General features: G+C 34.4%; 2 protein-coding genes across 4 annotated transcripts; both read left to right on the top strand.

Moving 5' to 3' along the window:
* Positions 1–4,426: 4,426 nt before the first annotated feature.
* LOC100798474 (CSC1-like protein At4g02900) lies at positions 4,427–11,905 on the top strand. 3 transcript variants are annotated; one of them, XM_041014070.1, is made up of 11 exons: positions 4,427–4,737; positions 4,894–5,049; positions 5,336–5,471; positions 6,286–6,387; positions 7,324–7,443; positions 7,596–7,680; positions 8,408–8,744; positions 9,780–10,025; positions 10,110–10,434; positions 10,782–11,015; positions 11,376–11,905. In XM_041014070.1, the coding sequence occupies exons 1-11, from the start codon at positions 4,427–4,429 to the stop codon at positions 11,592–11,594; spliced, it is 2,271 nt and encodes a 756-aa protein (XP_040870004.1). In that variant the 3' UTR covers positions 11,595–11,905. The 3 variants fall into 3 exon arrangements, with proteins under 3 accessions (XP_040870004.1, XP_014629277.2, XP_003520558.2); XM_014773791.3 differs by lacking the exons at positions 4,427–4,737; positions 4,894–5,049 and having other exon boundaries at positions 5,346–5,471; positions 6,286–6,324; positions 7,596–7,676; positions 8,404–8,744; XM_003520510.5 differs by lacking the exons at positions 4,427–4,737; positions 4,894–5,049 and having other exon boundaries at positions 5,346–5,471; positions 7,596–7,676; positions 8,404–8,744.
* Positions 11,906–15,974: 4,069 nt separating this feature from the next.
* LOC100797949 (isoamylase 2, chloroplastic) lies at positions 15,975–19,040 on the top strand. Its single transcript, XM_003520509.5, has one exon. It carries the CDS (start codon positions 16,127–16,129, stop codon positions 18,725–18,727), a length of 2,601 nt encoding a protein of 866 aa, XP_003520557.1. The 5' UTR covers positions 15,975–16,126; the 3' UTR covers positions 18,728–19,040.
* The last annotated feature ends 86 nt before the right edge of the window (positions 19,041–19,126 follow it).

The following is a 19,126-nucleotide window of genomic DNA, read 5'->3' as shown; positions in this document are numbered from 1 at the left end:
AAAATACGCATGATATTTTTCTAAAACTATATTTCATCCTCTTTATTTTTTATGAGCTAAATTATGATAATTTTCCAAATTTATTGAGTTCGTGATTGAATGATAATATATTTTTTTATTAGTTTTTCCTCTCAAAAAGTCAAAATACATATTTGTGGTATTATTTAATTTTTTTATAAATATTATTTTAGTTTTTCCTCTCAAAAGTCAAAATACATATTAGTGGTATTATTTAATTTTGTTGCAAATAATATTATTTTATAAATATCCGTTATTTATTATACTTGGTTTGATTCTTGTGAACAAGGATATAATGTGATTAGCTGATTTTGATATATATATATATATATATATATATATATATATATATATATATACATATATATATATATATATATATATTATAAACTATGAATAATTATAAAATCATAATTTTACAGTGTTTCTTCTTTTTAATTTTTTTTGAACAAATACTGTTGTATAACCAAAATAGGACATGTACCCTTCGGCCTTTTTTGTTCTTTTTTTTATTATTTTTCTTTCATTTCTTTGTATAGCTTTTACTTTTATTTATATCATTTCTTAATAACTTCAATAAAAAAAATAATGAATTTACGTTTGGTTCTATTCGAAAATAATTATTCTATTTAGTGACTAAGGCTGTCAATGATGTTATGAATGTGTGGTCTAATTAGTGACTAAGGCTGTCAATAATGTTAGGAATGTGTGGCCTAATTAAGTCTAGGTTAGTTTTAACAAAAAATAATAGTTTAACTCTATCTTTTGGTGGAAAGAAACTTATTTCTTTCTCAAAAAACAAACATTGACAAGCACAATACAAAATAAATCTTAAAAAAATATGCATGATATATATATTTCTGAAAACGTGTGATATTTTTTTTAAAATATATTTCATGTTTTAGAAGATCTATTCAATTAGGATTTTAAATGATTTTTTTAAAAAATTAAAATATTCAATTAAGATTTTTTATAACTTAAAAAATTTAAAGTATTCAAAAAATATATAAAATTTGATGGATTTCTTCTTATCATATATTTTATAAAAAAAAATAGTAGAGAATACACATTAAACAATCTCACATAAACTTATGAAATTTCACGATAATTTTTTTTTCTGTCAATTGACATATTTTTTCTTTTTCCATCACACATAATTTCTTATTGTCTTTTTGTTAAAAGAGGAAGATATTCATAATTTTTTCTCTTTCGATCATTTATTAATATTCCTTGAAGCATCAGATATGATAGATCTTTTCAATTATTTGAATTTGTGACATCTTGATTACGCACTTATATGTATAAATGAACATGAAAAATATATAATTTTAATAAACTTAAGAAGTTGACTTGTGTATAGGTGGATAAATATATAAATGAGATTTAAAGTAATTGTTGGACATCTATTTTGTTTGATGAAATTGTCAGTGTGAAAATGACTACAAATATTAATGTTATTAACAGGTATTGTGACATATAATTTTTATACAATTAACATAATTGTGGATGAAAGGGAATGAATTTATTGTGCTTGTAAATATGCTTAGAAAAATTGATTCGTCATGTAATATATTTAAGGTTTTTTTATATAAGAAGAATTTTATTTAAATTGTTAGGTGGATGAAATTCATGAACATGTTATTAGTAATTTTAAATGTTTTTAAAAAACTCACGAGTTTCGTTTAAATACTTAAATACTTAATGTGCTTTCAAATCTTATAAATTCATATTTTGTAAATCCATTAAAATCTTTTTAAAAAAATCTTAAAAACCCTTATTTTCTTACAATTTTTTTAAAAATCCACAAGATTTTTTTATGCCAAAACAGTCTTTTAAAATCCTAATACAATACATCATCTTACCATTTTTTCTTAATTAGATTAGAATAATATTTTCTATTTATTTATATTTACATCTTTACATAATCAAGACAAAACAATTTATTAAGGAATTTTTTTCTATAGATTGAAATCAAGACGATTAAGGAAATTAAATTAACATTAATATATAAAACAAGATTATTGTTCTTCTTTTAATTTTTAATTATAACACTTCAACTTTTAATTATTAATTTTTCTTTAAATACCAGAATATAATATTTATGAATCTTTTCTTTTTTTCATATCTAAGGCAATTAATACGTTAAGACAATTAAAGTGAAAAAAATCATCTATGAATTCACAAATTATATTAGTAATTTTTTATCATCAAAAAGCATACACTAAATAATTTGCGAATATATGTACTAGTATATTGTTACATAATAACATACACGCCAAGTACATTCTAAAATGCGACTATGTTTGGCCTTTGTTTATTTTTCTTAAAAGTTAATTTAAATTTAAATTTCAAAATAAGAGTATAAAAAAAAGAAAAAATGATTTGGTAACTTTTTATTATTTTCAATATCCTTTTAAATTATAATTTATTTAGTAAGAAGAAAATTTTATTTAAAATTAGTTACCTCTCTCAATGGTTGTTTAATATATTAATACAAATAAGAAATATTATGTAAAATTAATTTAATCGACATTAATTACAAAATATAAAAATTTTCCCTAAGCTTCGTTTCTTGCTTTCTACCTCTTCCGTATATGACTAATGCACTTTTTATTCTTGTATTATATATATATATATATATATATATATATATATATATATATATATATATATATATATATATATATATATATATATATAATAAGTCTAAGAAACTACAAGCCATGTCAATGAAGTTTGCTTTTTATATATAATAAGTTTTGCTGTTTTGATTGTTTTGATGTTTGTCGGTAGCAAGAAATGAAAGTTATCTCTTATTCACAAGGATACTTATCCTCTGATGGGAGGATAAAGGAAGTTAATGTTCCTCCAAAATCTTACAGGATGATTCTTTGTCCTCAATTTGCTTGGTTTTGCTTTAGAGCTACTTGAACCTATTATGCCCACCTAGATCTAGTTGGGTCAAGTCTAGAAAAATCACAAAATAAATTATTTATCATATAATTTATATATTTAAATATTTATTTATTATAAAATTTAATTACATAAAAACAAATATTCATCCTATGTAATCAATAGAATAAACTAATATACTAATTCTTAAAGATGAAAATAATTATCAAACACTACTAAAAATAACGCCCACCAAACATGTTTTTCTTATATTTATTAATTTCGTGCTGATAAAAAAAACTTATTTATTTCGGTCTTTTCCCAGTTGCCCTATATCGAAGGTAAGTAGTGTGGCATTAGTAAGCACTAAGCGGTAAGTCCAAGTGGAGAAAAAACGGTAAAAAAAAAAGGGTGGTAACTATTTGACATGCCTCCGAACCTTTTGGCGCCAACTCAATCCCTCTCTTTTTCTGCGCTGAAAGAACGGTAATTCATTCTCTGCAAACCAAAATTCAGTTCCCGTTTCTCTCTCCGCTGTTTGGACACCACCAAAACGCCGTAGAGCAAAACAAATTCTGCTCTCTCTCGTTGTACAAATCAGAGAAACCACCGAGTCGTGCCGGATTTTATTTTCCTCTCAACCAAACATGCCTCTACATTTGGCATTCGTCGCCGGACAGAGGCTTTTACCGTGAATTTGTCCTACAAATGTACATTTCCCCGTTTCCAATTCTCAATCTCGTGTTTTAGGTCCAGACATTTGCTTATTTTGAAATTCCTTTGCCACTAATCGTTGCTCTTGCGTGCAATGCGTGTGCATGCTAGCTAAGACAATAATAGAAGTTGATGAAATTGATAGGTTCTCTTTATTTCTCTGTTTTTTTTCCTTATCTGAATTTTGCTCTGGTTCATCAGAGAATAGTTGAATGCCAGAAAACATATGCATAATGCGATTCGACATTGATATGGGGTGTAGAAAATGGAAACTGGTTAGAGAATATTTTTTTCATTTTGAATTTAGCTCCTCTAAAGTGCAGGATTAAGTGCAGTTAATGATGGTCTAGATTGTGATAAAATGCATGCACGTGTATAATAAATTATGATGTTATTATTGATTTATAATTTGAATTTGGCTTCTAAGAAAAATAAAACGCAGTTGATAATGGTTCTTTTAGCTGAATAGAGCATAGAACAATTGAATGCTTGAATAATGATTACATAACTACGACATTGATGCTAAACAATTGTGGTGTGGAAATTGGAAACTAAACAATTTTTTATTTGAATTTGGCTTTTCTAAAATGCAGGATAAAATGCAGTTACTAACCATTTATGCAGTCAAGATTGTGATAAATATGCAAGCACATGTATAACAAATTAGGAAGTTATTGATTTATAATTCAACTCAATATGGATAAATAGATAAAATGTAGTATGGCTTGCTAGTTGGAAAATGGAAAGCCAATTTGGGATGTTTGTGTATGATACAGATTAAGCGCTTCTAAGGAAGAAGATAATGGCGACTATTGGGGATATTTGTGTTTCGGCATCCATCAATCTGTTGTCTGCATTGGCGTTCCTGTTTGCATTTGGAATATTGCGACTTCAGCCCTTTAACGATAGGGTCTACTTCCCAAAATGGTATCTGAAGGGGATAAGAGGCAGTCCAACAGGATCCAATAGGGTAAAGAAATTTGTTAATTTGGACTTTGGGACCTACATCAGGTTTCTGAATTGGATGCCTGCAGCATTGCATATGCCAGAACCTGAGCTTATTGATCATGCAGGACTTGACTCAGCTGTGTACATTCGGATTTATCTTCTTGGGTGAGTTGTACGCCAAGTTTCTCATTTAAACTTTACATGTGCACATGGACATAATTTAAAAGAGACAGCAATAGCTTATCTACTGTTTTGAATTTAATTGTTTGATCCTTTTCTTTTTGATATATTCTTATCTCCGATGGGAATACTCATGTACAGGGTCAAAATATTTGCTCCAATTACCTTACTTGCTTTTATGGTTTTGGTTCCTGTTAACTGGTTCGGGAAAACATTGCAAGCACGGGGACCTAAGGATTTGACATTTAGCAGTATTGACAAGATTTCAATATCAAACATCCCATTTGGATCAGATAGGTGAGATGATCTTTATGACAATCTTGTCCTAGCTCTGAGTCTCTCTCTCTCTCTCTTGCTCCAACACACTGGATTCTTAACAAATTAAAGGAGTTATTGGTTGTGTTGGAAATGTGATTGCAACTTTGATCTTTGCCTTTTAATTAAGAAAACCAGAGTACCACCAAGAGTTTCAATATTAATTGAATCAACTTGCTCATTTTCTTTTATTATAATAGGGTTTCAGACTCTTATTTAGTGTCATTAATCATGTTATGTTGCGAAATTTGTTGTCACTTTCTTCCAGGTTTTGGGTGCATATTGTAATGTCATATGTATTCTCATCTTGGACATGCTATAGTCTTTATAAGGAATACAAGGTTATAGCAGAAATGAGATTGCGATTTTTGGCAGCTGAACGTCGTCGTCCAGACCAATTCACTGTAAGTTGGTCTCATTTTGACTGAGATCCCTTTGCTGCATCACTGCTCTTCATGATAAAGGAAAAAAAAACACTTAGAGATTCAGTACCAAAATTTCTACATTTTTGGTGCTCTAGCTCCTACAAATACATTTTGCTGCCGATATGAAGAGAGTTATTACTCATGTTTATGGGAGTTTACCTTATTTGAACATGTTGTGATTCTATATGTTATTTTGTGGCCGACTTACCAATTACCATGGTATTTCTTTGACCTGTTCTGATTTCCCTCAAATACCCCTGGATCGGTGAATCAAACATTTGACTGAATATGTTTTATCTTGTAATTCAAAGGAGGCAATTTAGTTAAAATTTCGGTTCTGTTGCATCCATGTAAAATATTGAAAAAAATTCGGAATATCTATGACTATGACAGGATGTGTTCCCGTGGCTGCATATACCAGCAGCCCATGTGCATGCATGGGGATGAGTAACTGGTTGGGATTTCTAGTCTGCCATGCATTCTACAATTAAATTCGATACATAGCCTTTCAGCTTGTATTTGTTTGACAAGAAATTGATAATCAGAAAGTAAGTATCTGTATTTTAGTATTTATAGGAGACTTGCTAGCAAAACTATCCTTTTCAGATGCTTGTCTAGTTGTCTTCTATGTTGTCCAAGAGAGTTTTAGGTTGCGGCTTTCATTTATCTTTTGTATATTTGCATTTTTTCTTCCAGATATTGGAAGAATTGAGCTACTAGTTGCAGCCAATTTCCACCTGTCCTGTGGCAAGCTGAATATTGTTTCGTAATAACCACTTGGATTTTTTCACAGGTCCTGGTAAGGAATGTTCCCCCAGATCCCGATGAATCAGTAAGTGAGCACATCGAACATTTTTTTTGCGTCAACCATCCGGATCACTATCTGATGCATCAGGCATGTTACTTAATTGCAATTACAAATAATCTTTCGACCATGTATAAATTGTATACTGTTTTTAGTTGTTCGTGTCGGGAATTACGTACCACTCCCCCTTCTTGTGCTTTCACAAACAAACCCTAATGAAGGGCTACCTGGGTCAGGAAGATAAGTTTATGCAATAGCACATCATAAATACTCAAAATTTAACCTGGTTTTTTCTAACATGTCCATATCCTTGAATAAGAGAAATACTCTCCCATTACTATTACAACTTTTTCCTGGATAAATTTACAAATCCTCATCCACACTGATATTACAATTTTATAGACAAAGCTAGAAACCTTATGTCCATGCAACTTTTATGGACGAGGTTGCTAACCCTCCTCCAACATTACTCAGAATATGTTGTCCCTAATTCTCATTCTCATCCTCCTACCAATTCTTATCATCATTCAGCTACAATACTTTGATACATAAGGAACAATAACAAATCCCACACTTTCCGTACCAGGATAAGAACTATCCTACCACCAGTTTTCTATTAAAAAAACATATATTTCACTTATCTTGATATATGGTTATAAGTTACAACTTTTTTTTGGATCGGTAAATATTTGTTGTTAGCCTGTTAGTTTTGTTAGTTGAAGGGATTTGAATCCACGATCTCTCCCTCCTCCCTTTCTCCCTTCAACTACCAAGCCAGCCTTATAACTCCGTTACAAGTTACAACTTAAAAGTGGGAAACCTTCAATAATCATTCGGATAAGAATTTGGATGAAACCCAACATTTTAACACATTGACCTTCTTCTTAGGATTTAGGAATTAGGATTTGTGATTTACTGAGGTTGACTTCAACTGATTGAGGACCTTCTATTATGAATTGTGAATTTGTGTTACTTTTGTGATTTTCTCTAGTGTAACAAGAATAATTTGTTATGAATTATTGGTAGGTTGTATATAATGCGAACAAGCTTGCATGCATAGCTGCAGAGAAGAAGAAATTAATAAACTGGCATGTTTACTACCAAAACAAATACGAAAGAAATCCTTCCAAGAGGCCAACTACTCGGGTAGCTTTCTTTTCATGATATACTATCAAATTACTTTTTCTAATTTCAGAAGAGACTTCCTTTTAGCATTTTCTTTTGTCACAGGAATAGCCATAATTGGTGATATCAACTAATAACCTTTTATGTTTCACGATTTGATTTCTTATCTATAGACAGGTTTCCTGGGTTTCTTGGGGAATAAAGTTGATGCTATTGATCATTATACTGCAATAATTGATAATTTGAGCAAACAAGTAAGTACTGATCAAATTATACAATGGATATGTCAATGTCACCCTTCTTATCCTTTTTTGTAATTGTAACTATTTCTTTACAGATTTTGTCATCCAGTCATTTTGCCAACCCTTATCACTTAATTTTATAATATTTTGAAGTAATCAAATTATGCCAATTGGCTATTATTGTTATATTCTGTGGAGATAATGGGCTATGCTTTTAATAGTTCAGTCAGGGGACTTCAGAACATTTTGGACTTTTCTCTTGATTCTCTGCTCTTGTTTCACATGCTAATTAGGTTGTTCTTGTTATTGATTATTATCTTTAGGTTTATGTCGCTAATTAGGTTGGCCAACTCCTAGTGCTACATGTACAAGTTGTTAATGGCATGTATGGTTTCATTTTTTTTGTTGCAGTTACTCGTAAACTGAACATATGATTAGTTTATTGGTTTATTATAATCTCAGGAATGAGTAATGATGGCTACTTGAACTAGTTTCCATGATATCAATATTGATTGCAGAGATTCATCTTATGCCAATAGGGCAAGGTATGTAAGGCTGCTAGAGGAAAAAAAAGAAAAGAAGAATAAAAAAGGATAGTTAGTCATGATATCAATAGTCTGCGAAAACAGATTAGAGACAACTGTTACCACTGGCTTAATATTCCATTGCTTTTATTTGTGTCTGTCTGCTTAAAACATGTTCATACGGGGATTAATTTCTTAGTGTTCATTTCAAACAGGAAGCCGAAGAAAGAGAAAGTATCATAAACAATCCGAATGCTGTTATTCCTGCAGCTTTTGTTTCATTCAAAACACGATGGGCAGCAGCTGTGTGTGCTCAAACTCAACAAACTAGTAATCCTACTATTTGGCTCACAGAATGGGCTCCTGAGCCTCGGGATGTCTTTTGGGAAAATCTTGCCATTCCATATTTTGACCTCAACATGCGAAGATTGCTCATGGCAGTTGCTTTATTTTTCCTAACTTTTTTCTTTATGATACCAATAGCACTGGTCCAATCTCTGGCCAACATTGAGGCAATTGAGAAGGTCCTTCCTTTCTTGAAGCCAATAATTGAAAAGTAAGAGGTCTCAATCTCATACCAGCTAATTTGTTTTTTGGTAAAGCATACCAGCTAATTAGTATACCAATTTTCATCAATGATCTCCCCCCGCCCCTTCTTTTTTTTTTATCAAACGTTTATCCTTTCCCCAAAAGTCATGAAATCAATCTTTTTTACTAAGATGTAGAAATGTGGCTGAGCTATCAGTAAAATTGAATGCAGAGAGAGAAATGCAGCAATTTCATACGGCAGGCTGTTTAATTGTAGTGCTTTTCAGCTCAGTAGTAGAAATATAACAATATTGTATTTCGGATTATTTATATAACCCTTCTAATTAATAAGGGGTATATATATAGACAGGCAGACAGATAAAGGATTATGCACTGACAGTGTATATAATTTGAATTTTTTATTAAGTTATATATACTGAAGTAAAAAGAAAAAGTATTTTATTGAAATGCATAAAAGATGTGTACCTTATAATTTTTAAATGCGTTTTCATATGATTTGTATTAAAACCTTTATCCTTTAATTTCTTAACCAGTGCCACTGGTTAGCAAAACCCTAAACATATTTACTGATTTCATTTTTCAATCTTTACTAGGAAAAAACTTAGAGGCAAATTCATAAGTACTTTTGGTGTTGTCTTCTACCCAGAATCAAAGTTTCACCTCAGTAATCCTTGTTGAGAGCTATGAAACCTTTATTCCATGGATTACTCCGAGGTAAAACTCTAATTCTAATTGAAGAACACCACCAAAAACAACTCATGAACTGCATTTTAAGTTTTTTTCCAACTTGGTCAAATTTTAGATTCAGTAAGTATTTTTGGTGTTGTTTTTCAATCAAAATTGAAGTTTCACCTCAGTAATCCTTACTGACGTTTGCCGATCAAAGTATAAAATTCCAATTCTTACTGAAGAACAACACTAAAAGCACTTAGAAAATTGCATCCGAGTTTTTTCCTCTTTACTATGCAATGTTTTGTGTCTTCAAAAGCGTCATTCCTTTCTGAAATGGATTTGGTTTCATGCACTGAGTTACTCGTTGCAGGCCATCTATCAAGTCTGTTATTCAAGGCTTTCTGCCAGGGCTAGCATTAAAGATATTTCTTATAATGCTTCCAAAAATTCTTATGACGATGTCCAAAATGGAAGGTATTACTTCGCTTTCAGGTTTGGACCGGAGGTCAGCTTCCAAATATTACTTGTTTGTTCTCGTCAATGTGTTCCTTGGGAGTGTTATAACAGGAACAGCATTTCAGCAACTTGGGCAGTTTATTAATCAGCCCTCTACAGAGTAGGCTCTGAGCTTGTTGAGTTTTGATAGCTTTTATTTGGGCACCCAAACTGGCAGCAACTGACATGGAGTATGAATTTGCAGGTTCACAAAAACTGTTGGCAGTACAATCCCCATGAAAGCCACATTCTTCATCACATACATAATGATCGACGGTTGGGCTGGAATAGCTGCAGAGATCCTCAGGTTAGCTCCGTTAATTACGTTCCACGTGAAAAACACATTCTTGGTGAAGACAGAACAAGACAGACAGAATGCTATGGATCCTGGTAGCTTGGAATTTGCCACATCTGAACCTCGCATCCAGTTATATTTCATGTTGGGGCATGTGTATGCTCCAGTCACACCTTTTCTTCTCCCCTTCATTGTAGTATTCTTTGCTTTTGCCTACATGATCTTTAGGCACCAGGTGAGCTATTCATAGAGTGTGCTGCAATACTTTGTCTCTTGGAGTAGATTTCATTAAATAAGAAATGAGATCCACAAGTTTTTTGTGATTTGTAGCAAATATAAGTCAATAATAGAAAGTAACATCAAAAGAGTGTTAGAAAATATATTATTAACACTTCTTTTTATGTATAATTGCATATCTAAACAAGCCCAAGAAATAATAAGATGAAAAATTCTATTGAACTGATGTTTGATTGCTTCACCTAGTAACATTGCATTACACCTCTTTTTGCTACACAAACATTTGAGGAAGCATCATCGTGTTTCTTGTAATGCTTAATATTGGCTTCTTTTTCTTGTCCCAAGATTATCAATGTGTATAACCAGCAATATGAGAGTGGAGGATCGTTTTGGCCAGATATCCACGGTCGAGTAATTTCGGGCTTGATTATATCTCAAATTCTTCTGATGGGTTTGTTAAGTACAAGAGGTACAGATAAGTCGACGCTAGTGCTTATTGCGCAACCCATCTTGACATTATGGTTCCACAGATACTGCAAAGGTCGTTTTGAATCTGCATTTGTAAAATTTCCACTAGAGGTTGGTTAAGTGATTATAAGTATGCATACACGTGGTTCAGGATATATCTGTTGTTAGAGTAACTAAATTAGTAATTTGTTTGGATAAACTTCTTCATAAATACTTATAAGAAAATGAAAAGGTAAAATAAATTGAAATTATAAACTAAAATCAATTTATGCACATTATAGAAGCTCTTCTTATTTAACTTCTCTGAAATAAGTTGTTTTTAGTTTGTAGAGAAGTTCAATGCATTTTACCTTTTTTTTTTTTTTTTTTTTTCTTACCATTGTTTATGTATATCGGTCTAAGTAGATTGAGTTTTGGGAGACAAATATATATGGTGATCCTGTATTAGCTGACATATATGAGATTTGACAGGAAGCAATGGTGAAGGATACACTTGAGCGGGCTGTGGAGCCAAACTTAAACCTGAGAATTTATCTTCAGGATGCTTACGTGCACCCAGGTTTTAAGGGCGATGATTTTCAAAAACCAGCAATCATTGATGATGAAGAGAACAATCCGCTTATTCAGACAACGAGAGCTTCTCGTCGGGGTAGCAAGCCAGAATCTGATAGTGAAACCGGCAGTTACTAAGGTACAGTTGCCATTTGAGATTCCAAGGAAAGACCATGGATTGGAGTGATTAATCATTTGAATGAGTCAACTATTTTTAGTTGAAATTGTGAGATGCCAGCAAGCAGAATTCCAAAAACCAATTGCAACGTTCTTACCTTTCAGAAAGGCTTAAGTGACATTCTGTTGCTCTCAATTGCCTTCGAAAAATGTTACCTACTGTATATATACATGTATGCTTTGTCTGGTAATTAATGTAGAAAAAACTGTTCAATATATACAGTTAGTGAAAAATATGTATACATTTGAGCCAATAAAACAGAAACAAACCCTCCTGGATGAAATTAACTTTTAGTGATTTTTTTTTCTTCAAAAAAGGATTATACCAGATAAGTATCCGATCAAGACGAGAAGATCCCTGATGCGATATATTTTATGAAGTCGAGTACCCTCTCAGTCTATGTCCACATATTTCGCACAATGTCTCGGCCTTCAACATATGCAAGTGACAAATACCATTGGCCATGATTATCATCAATAAACCCAATTAAGGATAATTACTTGGTTAGAAGTACCAAAGTAGGATTAAGAGGAGTATTACCTAATTGGTAATCAGAACATGCAGACCCATAGACTTAGGACCCAGTAAGGTTAGTATATAAAGGGAAGAGCTCTCCAAGTAAGAGGAGACTGATTTATTCTTAAGCATTCACTAGATATCATCTACAGCTCTTAGCCAAACCCCTTACTTAAGTGTCGGAATGCCTTTTGCAGGTATCCTCCCCCCCCCCCCCCCCCCCTTGGCTCTCTCTGATTTGCATGCATCGGAGATATCAGTAAGGAGCCATCAATGAGACCCCTCAACATAAGGATAAGTGTCTGGTCCATTTGTGACAAGAACATTTTGGTGCCTACCATGGGGTCGACCGAGTAAGATATATCCCAACCCCAAGAGATTATGGCAATAATAAGAACTAGAACTAGAACGAATACAACAACAATAGAGCAACCGGCAAATCAACGGAACAAAGAGTTTCATATGGAGGACCAGACCGACTTGTCTTCGATAGTGTGGAGGTTACAAGCTCAGGTCTCGAAAATGCAAAAGCATCATGCTGAAAAAGTCGTTGCCTTTTGGTGCGAGAATGCCCGTCTATGGGGAGCTCATAGGTCACTGGGGCTAACCTACTCGAAGGGAGAGAAACCGAGTCAACCACAATCGGCTTACCCAAAGCTACTAATTCAAGTGTGCGTCTGGGCACTGTTCCCCCATCCCTCAACACCTTTGGAAGACAGTTGTTGCAATTTAAGAACCCCTTTGCCCCTAGAATCATGGAGGCGACTTTCCCCTTCAACCGGAAAAACTTTATAATTGAAAAATATGATGGTACCACGGACCTAGACGAACACTTGGACGTATACATCACCTAAGTAAGCCTCCACACCACAAACGATGTAATCCTTTGTCGGGTGTTCCAGACTTCACCAAAGGGGTAGACCCTTCATTGCTTCATGTGACTTCCCCAACTTTGTGGATTTGTTGGACACCTTGGCGGCTCGTTTTGACACACAATTAGCCACTAGCCAACCTCACCACTTAACATTTGTTTCCCTCGTCAACATCCGACAGGAGAAGAGGGAACCATTGCGAACCTTCATGGAACGCTTCAGAAAAGTTGCATTGAATATCTGAAACTTTGACCCAATAGTGGCTATGCACCATTTGATAACAACATTAAGGCTAGGAGCTTTTGTGAACAACCTATGCAAAAAACCAGCATCAGACCTCGACAAACTTCGAAAGAGAGCGACTAAGTACATTTAGATGGAGGAGTTGGTTGAGTATCGAAACCAAGTATGGGCTGATGCCGTGACAACCTAAAAAGATAATGATAGGCCCAACTTCAACAAAGCTCGCAACGACGAGAGGAAGAATTGGCCACCCCGAGAATCATGTTATGCTCACTGCACTCCTCTTACCGTCAATAGATCTTATATCATGGATCAGGCCTTGGTCGTAGACATTTTAACCATGCCAAAGAGAGCCAACACCCCACAGAAAGCCGACTAATCAAAACGTTGCTGGTATCACCACAATCGCGGTCCCTCAATGGAAGAATGCAATGCCTTGAAAAACAAAATAAAAGAACTCATCAAACTTGGTCATCTAAAGGAGTTTATCCACAAGCCATAGTCATACAGACCCAACGATCAACACAAACTAGAGTCAAGTCGAGGGAAGGACCAAAAACATGTAGGTCGGTTAGAAAGGCGGAGGAGCCGGAGTCACTCGAGGGAAAAAAAGGAAAGACCCCTTGACAAACCAAAGTTGGTCATAAGCACCATCGCCAAAGGTTTCCCTGGAGGTAAGGTTATTGCCTTTGTGCAAAAAAGGCACATACAACAAGTCTGGTCTAATAATAAGGTCTCCCGGCACCGAGTGCCTAACATGCCCCCCATAACCTTTAAGTTAGATGACTTCAAGGCGATTGACCCGGTGCATATCGACAATGAGCCATCAGTAAGACCCTTCGGCATAGTAGAAGATCCTTCGACATAAAGATAAGCGTCCAGTTCATTTGTGATAGGAAAAAGGAGTTTTGAGAATTATATATGCTTCAAAAAGAAATTTATCTTTAGAGTTTTTTACACTACATAACCTGTCAAATTTATATCAATTTATTGCACAAGTGTTTGGCTCATTTGGTTGTGCTTTTAGTCTTGTACACTTCCCACATGTCAAAACTCTTTAATAGATAGAATGAATCAAGCATTGAAAAATTATTTAAGAGATGTTTGTTTCTGAAAATTGTTTCAACCTAAAAATAATTTTTGATAGGGAACCCAACGGTGAGGAGTGAGAGTTGATAGAAGACAGCAAAGACGTGTCCTTTCTTTCTTCAAAAGCGCAAACAGAATGTGCCCTCGGGTCCCTTGAATGATTATGTGAATTAGCACAAGGCACACACACTATCTCTTATCTCATTCCCCTTCATCTTCAATTATTTTTGGCTGGGTTAAGCTATATGTCCAGATAAAATAGTACACTGACGGTGAAGAATAGTTGACCTGTTATTACAGGTTTTGGAAGTAATTCATTTGGCAAAGAAATCCTCAAAGTATCTTAAATTATAAGGGTCTAAATTTTTTATATCATAGCTAATAAAGTCCTCTAAAGTTTACTGTGACGTTCAACATCTTGGGATTCAAATCTGGTAAGTATAAACTATAGGGTCTTGCTTGTATTCTACTGACCTTTCTTCCCTGCACTTTTGTTCATAAATAAAGAGTATATTTTATTTATTATTGCCACACCATAATAAAAGCATTCTCATCATGTATAATCCAAAGAAAGAAAGAAGATCATTTGTTAAGGAAAGCAATGACATCTCCCAAAGCTCAAAGAGATCTGTTATGGTATTGTGCCTCCTTTAGTCTATAATCTGTGGCCTCGATCAGATTTATCCACCCCCTCGTTTCCTGCCTAGTCAACCAAACTTATGCACCCAAGAGGTTCAAGATATCAATAGTTTTTTTTTTTTATCAATAGTCAAGCAACTACAAATTTAATGTAGAATAAAAAAGTGAAAACAGTGTAAAATTAACAATAACTACTTAAAAAGTTATACTTATCATTTTTTTTATTAAATTAACAAAGTAAATTTTTTACACTGTAAACTTAAAAATAAATGACTAAATTAATCTTTGAAATTGTGATTCATTTACACTTTAGTCGTTATATTCTATAATATTTTTTTTAAAACTCCGTGAACTTATAATTTGTTTCGTCTAAGTTCTTAAATTTAACCAATTATTATTAATTTGATCTCTAAATACATGTTATCAGGTAAGTCACGTGATAGAATGTAACTTTGAACTAAATAATTGACAAGTTATAATTTTAGTTTTTTAATATATTTATTGTCCTTAATTCTTAGGATTAAAATACCGTTGTTTTACAAATATTAGTAACAAAACGTTCCTTTTTTCTTCTTCTTTTTAATAGGGATACATCAACATTCCGTTACTCATTTCACGAATTTGTAAAATGTGTAAAAATTGTAAAATATGTGGAATATTTTTTTTTGAATGATAAGGTTTGTGAAATGATGATAGCTGAGTGATAAAACAAAACGTGCAATTAAAACAATATTAAATTCTGAAATGAGTAAATATTGGCTAATAAAAAGGTAACAGACCCATCAAACGGAAGGATCAAACTGCAATTTTTTATCCAGTTTTTGCAAATCCACTCCAACAAGAATAACCAGTTGCCCGTCAAACATCTCAACCGTTCATTACAGCATTCACATATCTGACGGCAGCAAGAGAAGTATCACCATTGTGCCACGCCACTGCCTTCACCGAAATCGTTGCCTTATTGTATTGTTCTTTCTTTCAGTTACTCTTCACTCTCATATCGAAACATCATAAGTTTCCATCACTCAAACCTTAACTATAATACATGTAATGTCTGTTCCAAATCCAAAAAATGCAATGCTCTAATTAGCAACCACCGAATCTCCTTCCTCAGATTCAGCTTCATCTTCTCAATGACAAGTCTCGCGCCACGCTTCTCATTCTCAGTGATTCCTGGGAGTCACCACAGCAAACCCAAATTCTCTTGTTTTCACGAACCCTTTATCCAAAGGAAGCACCTTTGGCCCAAACTTGGATTGCAAAACCCCATTTCCCCCTTTTCTCGGAACCCCACTTCTTCAAAATTGTGTGCCACGTCACGCTTGTCCATTGAGGAAACGGAGCAGCAACTTGGAACCTTGAGCCGACCCGAATACCTAAAAGGTTCATCGGCGTATTTGTTTAGGACTGAAACTGGTGGCGGGTTGGTGAAAGTTTATGTCACAAAGAGAAAAGATAGGTATTTTGTTTACACTGAGATTTCATCGTTGGATATAAGTGGTAGTGTTGGTGAAACGCTTTTGTTGTGTTGGGGTGTGTATAGAAGTGATTCATCGTGTTTTGTGGATCTGGATACGATAGGTTTGAGAGAAAATGCGGCGACGGGGATGAATGTTAGTCCCTTGGTGCAAAATTCTGATGGAAACTTTGCAGTTGAATTGGAATTTGATGCAAAGCATGTTCCTTTGTACTTGTCGTTTTTCTTGATGTCGTCTTTGGATGCAGGGATGGAGATTAGAAGCCATAGGGGAACGAATTTTTGCGTGCCGGTTGGGTTGCTTCCGGGGTACCCGGGTCCTTTGGGGCTCTTTTGTTCTCCTGATGGGTCTGTGAATTTTGCTATTTTCTCGAGACGTGCTGAGAGTGTGGTTTTATGCTTGTATGATGAGAATGACATGGAGAAGCCTGCTTTGGAGCTTGATTTGGATCCTTATGTGAATAGGACAGGTGATATCTGGCATGTCGCGTTTGAGAGTGCCAAGGGTTTCATGAGCTATGGTTATAGCTGCAGAGGGGGTGTTCTTAAGAGGAACAAGGATGATGGTTTTGCTGAGCACGTTGTTTTGGATCCGTATGCTAAGATTGTTGGGAATTCTTATCCTGATGGTGTTGGATTTGTGAAGAATCTTGGATGGTTGGGGAAGGAACCTGATTTTGATTGGGGTGGTGATTGTCATCTGGATTTGTCCATGGAGAAACTGGTGGTTTATAGGTTGAATGTGAAGCGCTTTACGCAGCACGAGTCCAGCCAACTTCCGAGTGGTTTAGCTGGGACCTTTACTGGTTTGGCTAAGAAGGTTCAGCATTTTAAAGATCTAGGAGTGAATGCCATTCTTCTGGAGCCGGTTTTCACATTTGACGAGAAAAAGGGACCATATTTTCCTAGCCACTTTTTTTCTCTGATGCACATTTATGGGCCATCTGGTGGTCCTGTATCTGCTATTGCCTCTATGAAAGAGATGGTTAAAACTATGCATGCCAATGGGATAGAAGTTCTTGTGGAAGTTGTTTTCTCCAATACCGCTGAGATTGGTGCTCTACAGGGAATTGACGACTCAACCTACTATTATGCAAATGGAGTTGGTGGTTTGAAGGGGCAGAGTGCTCTGAACTGTAACTATCCTATAGTGCAAAGTTTGATTCTGGATAGTCTTCGGCATTGGGTGACTGAGTTTCACATTGATGGCTTCTCTTTCTTAAATGCTTCACACCTTCTGAGAGGATTTCATGGGGAGTACTTGACTAGACCTCCATTAGTTGAAGCTATAGCTTTTGACCCAGTACTCTCCAAGACTAAAATCATTGCAGATTGTTGGGATCCCCATGGCATGGTAGCAAAGGAAATTCGCTTTCCTCATTGGATGAGATGGGCTGAAATAAATACAAATTTTTGTAACGATGTGAGGAACTTTTTAAGGGGTGAAAATCTTCTTAGCAACCTTGCAACAAGACTTTGCGGGAGTGGGGACATATTTTCTGGTGGAAGAGGTCCCGCATTCTCTTTTAATTACATTGCCAGAAATTTTGGAGTTTCTCTTGTGGACTTGGTTAGCTTCAGCAGTACAGATGAATTAAGTTGGAATTGTGGAGAAGAAGGACCTACAAACAACACTGCTATTCTTGAAAGACGACTCAAGCAAATCCGTAATTTCCTCTTCATCTTGTTTGTGTCATTAGGAGTACCTGTTCTGAACATGGGAGATGAATGTGGCCAGTCTTCTGGTGGTTTTACTGCATATGATGGTATAAAGCCTTTCAGTTGGAGTTCTTTGAAAACAGGCTTCGGTAAACAAACCTCACAATTCATTTTCTTTTTAAGTTCATTTAGAAGGAGGAGAAGTGATCTTCTTCAGAGGATGAGCTTCTTAAAAGAAGAAAACATTGAATGGTATGGAAGTGATGGGGCCCCACCAAGATGGGAAGACCTATCCTGCAAGTTCCTAGCCATGGCTTTGAAGGCCGAAGAAAAGGAGTTTCTAGAGAGCTCTGTATCTTCTGATATATCCGGCGATCTATTTATTGCTTTCAATGCAGCTGGTCATCCAGAAACTGCAGTTTTACCCTTGCCTCCAGAAGGAATGTTATGGTACCGTTTAGTTGACACGGCTCTTCCATTTCCTGGCTTTTTCTCGGCCAGTGGTGAAGTTGTTCCTGAGCAGACAGCAGGTTTATTTACTTATCGAATGAAGTCTTACAGCTGCACTTTGTTTGAGGCAAATAATAGTACCATTTAAAAGAAATACTTTCCCCAATCCATGACTTCCCTCGACCTCTATAAATTTTTTGTCATTGCAAGTAATTGTTGGCCTGTTATAGGTTTTGTTGATTAATTAATAATTACAATGATATAATAATAAATTGGTGAGAATGCATACCAGGCAGTGTCTGCTGGAATCCTGTATATATACACAGTTTCATTGTAGTGATTTCTTATGTTCAGTGATGGATTGTCTTTATTTTTGAAATTGAATTATTTGTGTTAATATATAGTATTAATTTCAGAACAAAATATATCCTTATTATTCTAAAGACAAAGTCTCTCCAGAATTTTTTTCCTCTTATCCATTTAATTCAGTGTTTGGTTTATTAAATTTTAAGGTAAAAAATACTGTAGATCAATCCATGATATGCTT

The sequence above is a fragment of the Glycine max genome, chromosome 3 (genome assembly GCF_000004515.6).
Source record: "Glycine max cultivar Williams 82 chromosome 3, Glycine_max_v4.0, whole genome shotgun sequence".
Taxonomy (NCBI): domain Eukaryota; kingdom Viridiplantae; phylum Streptophyta; class Magnoliopsida; order Fabales; family Fabaceae; genus Glycine; species Glycine max.
Note: the sequence above shows the minus strand (reverse complement) of the source record. Positions and strands in the feature narration are given on the sequence as shown.

Bases quoted from the DNA above. Each gene is read 5' to 3' on its own strand.
- LOC100798474 (XM_041014070.1), top strand. From the start codon at position 4,427: ATGGCGACTATTGGGGATATTTGTGTTTCGGCATCCATCAATCTGTTG. The intron at 10,435-10,781 runs GTGAGCTATTCA...TCTTGTCCCAAG, and splicing joins ACATGATCTTTAGGCACCAG to ATTATCAATGTGTATAACCA. The intron at 11,016-11,375 runs GTTGGTTAAGTG...GAGATTTGACAG, and splicing joins TTGTAAAATTTCCACTAGAG to GAAGCAATGGTGAAGGATAC.
- LOC100797949 (XM_003520509.5), top strand. From the start codon at position 16,127: ATGACAAGTCTCGCGCCACGCTTCTCATTCTCAGTGATTCCTGGGAGT.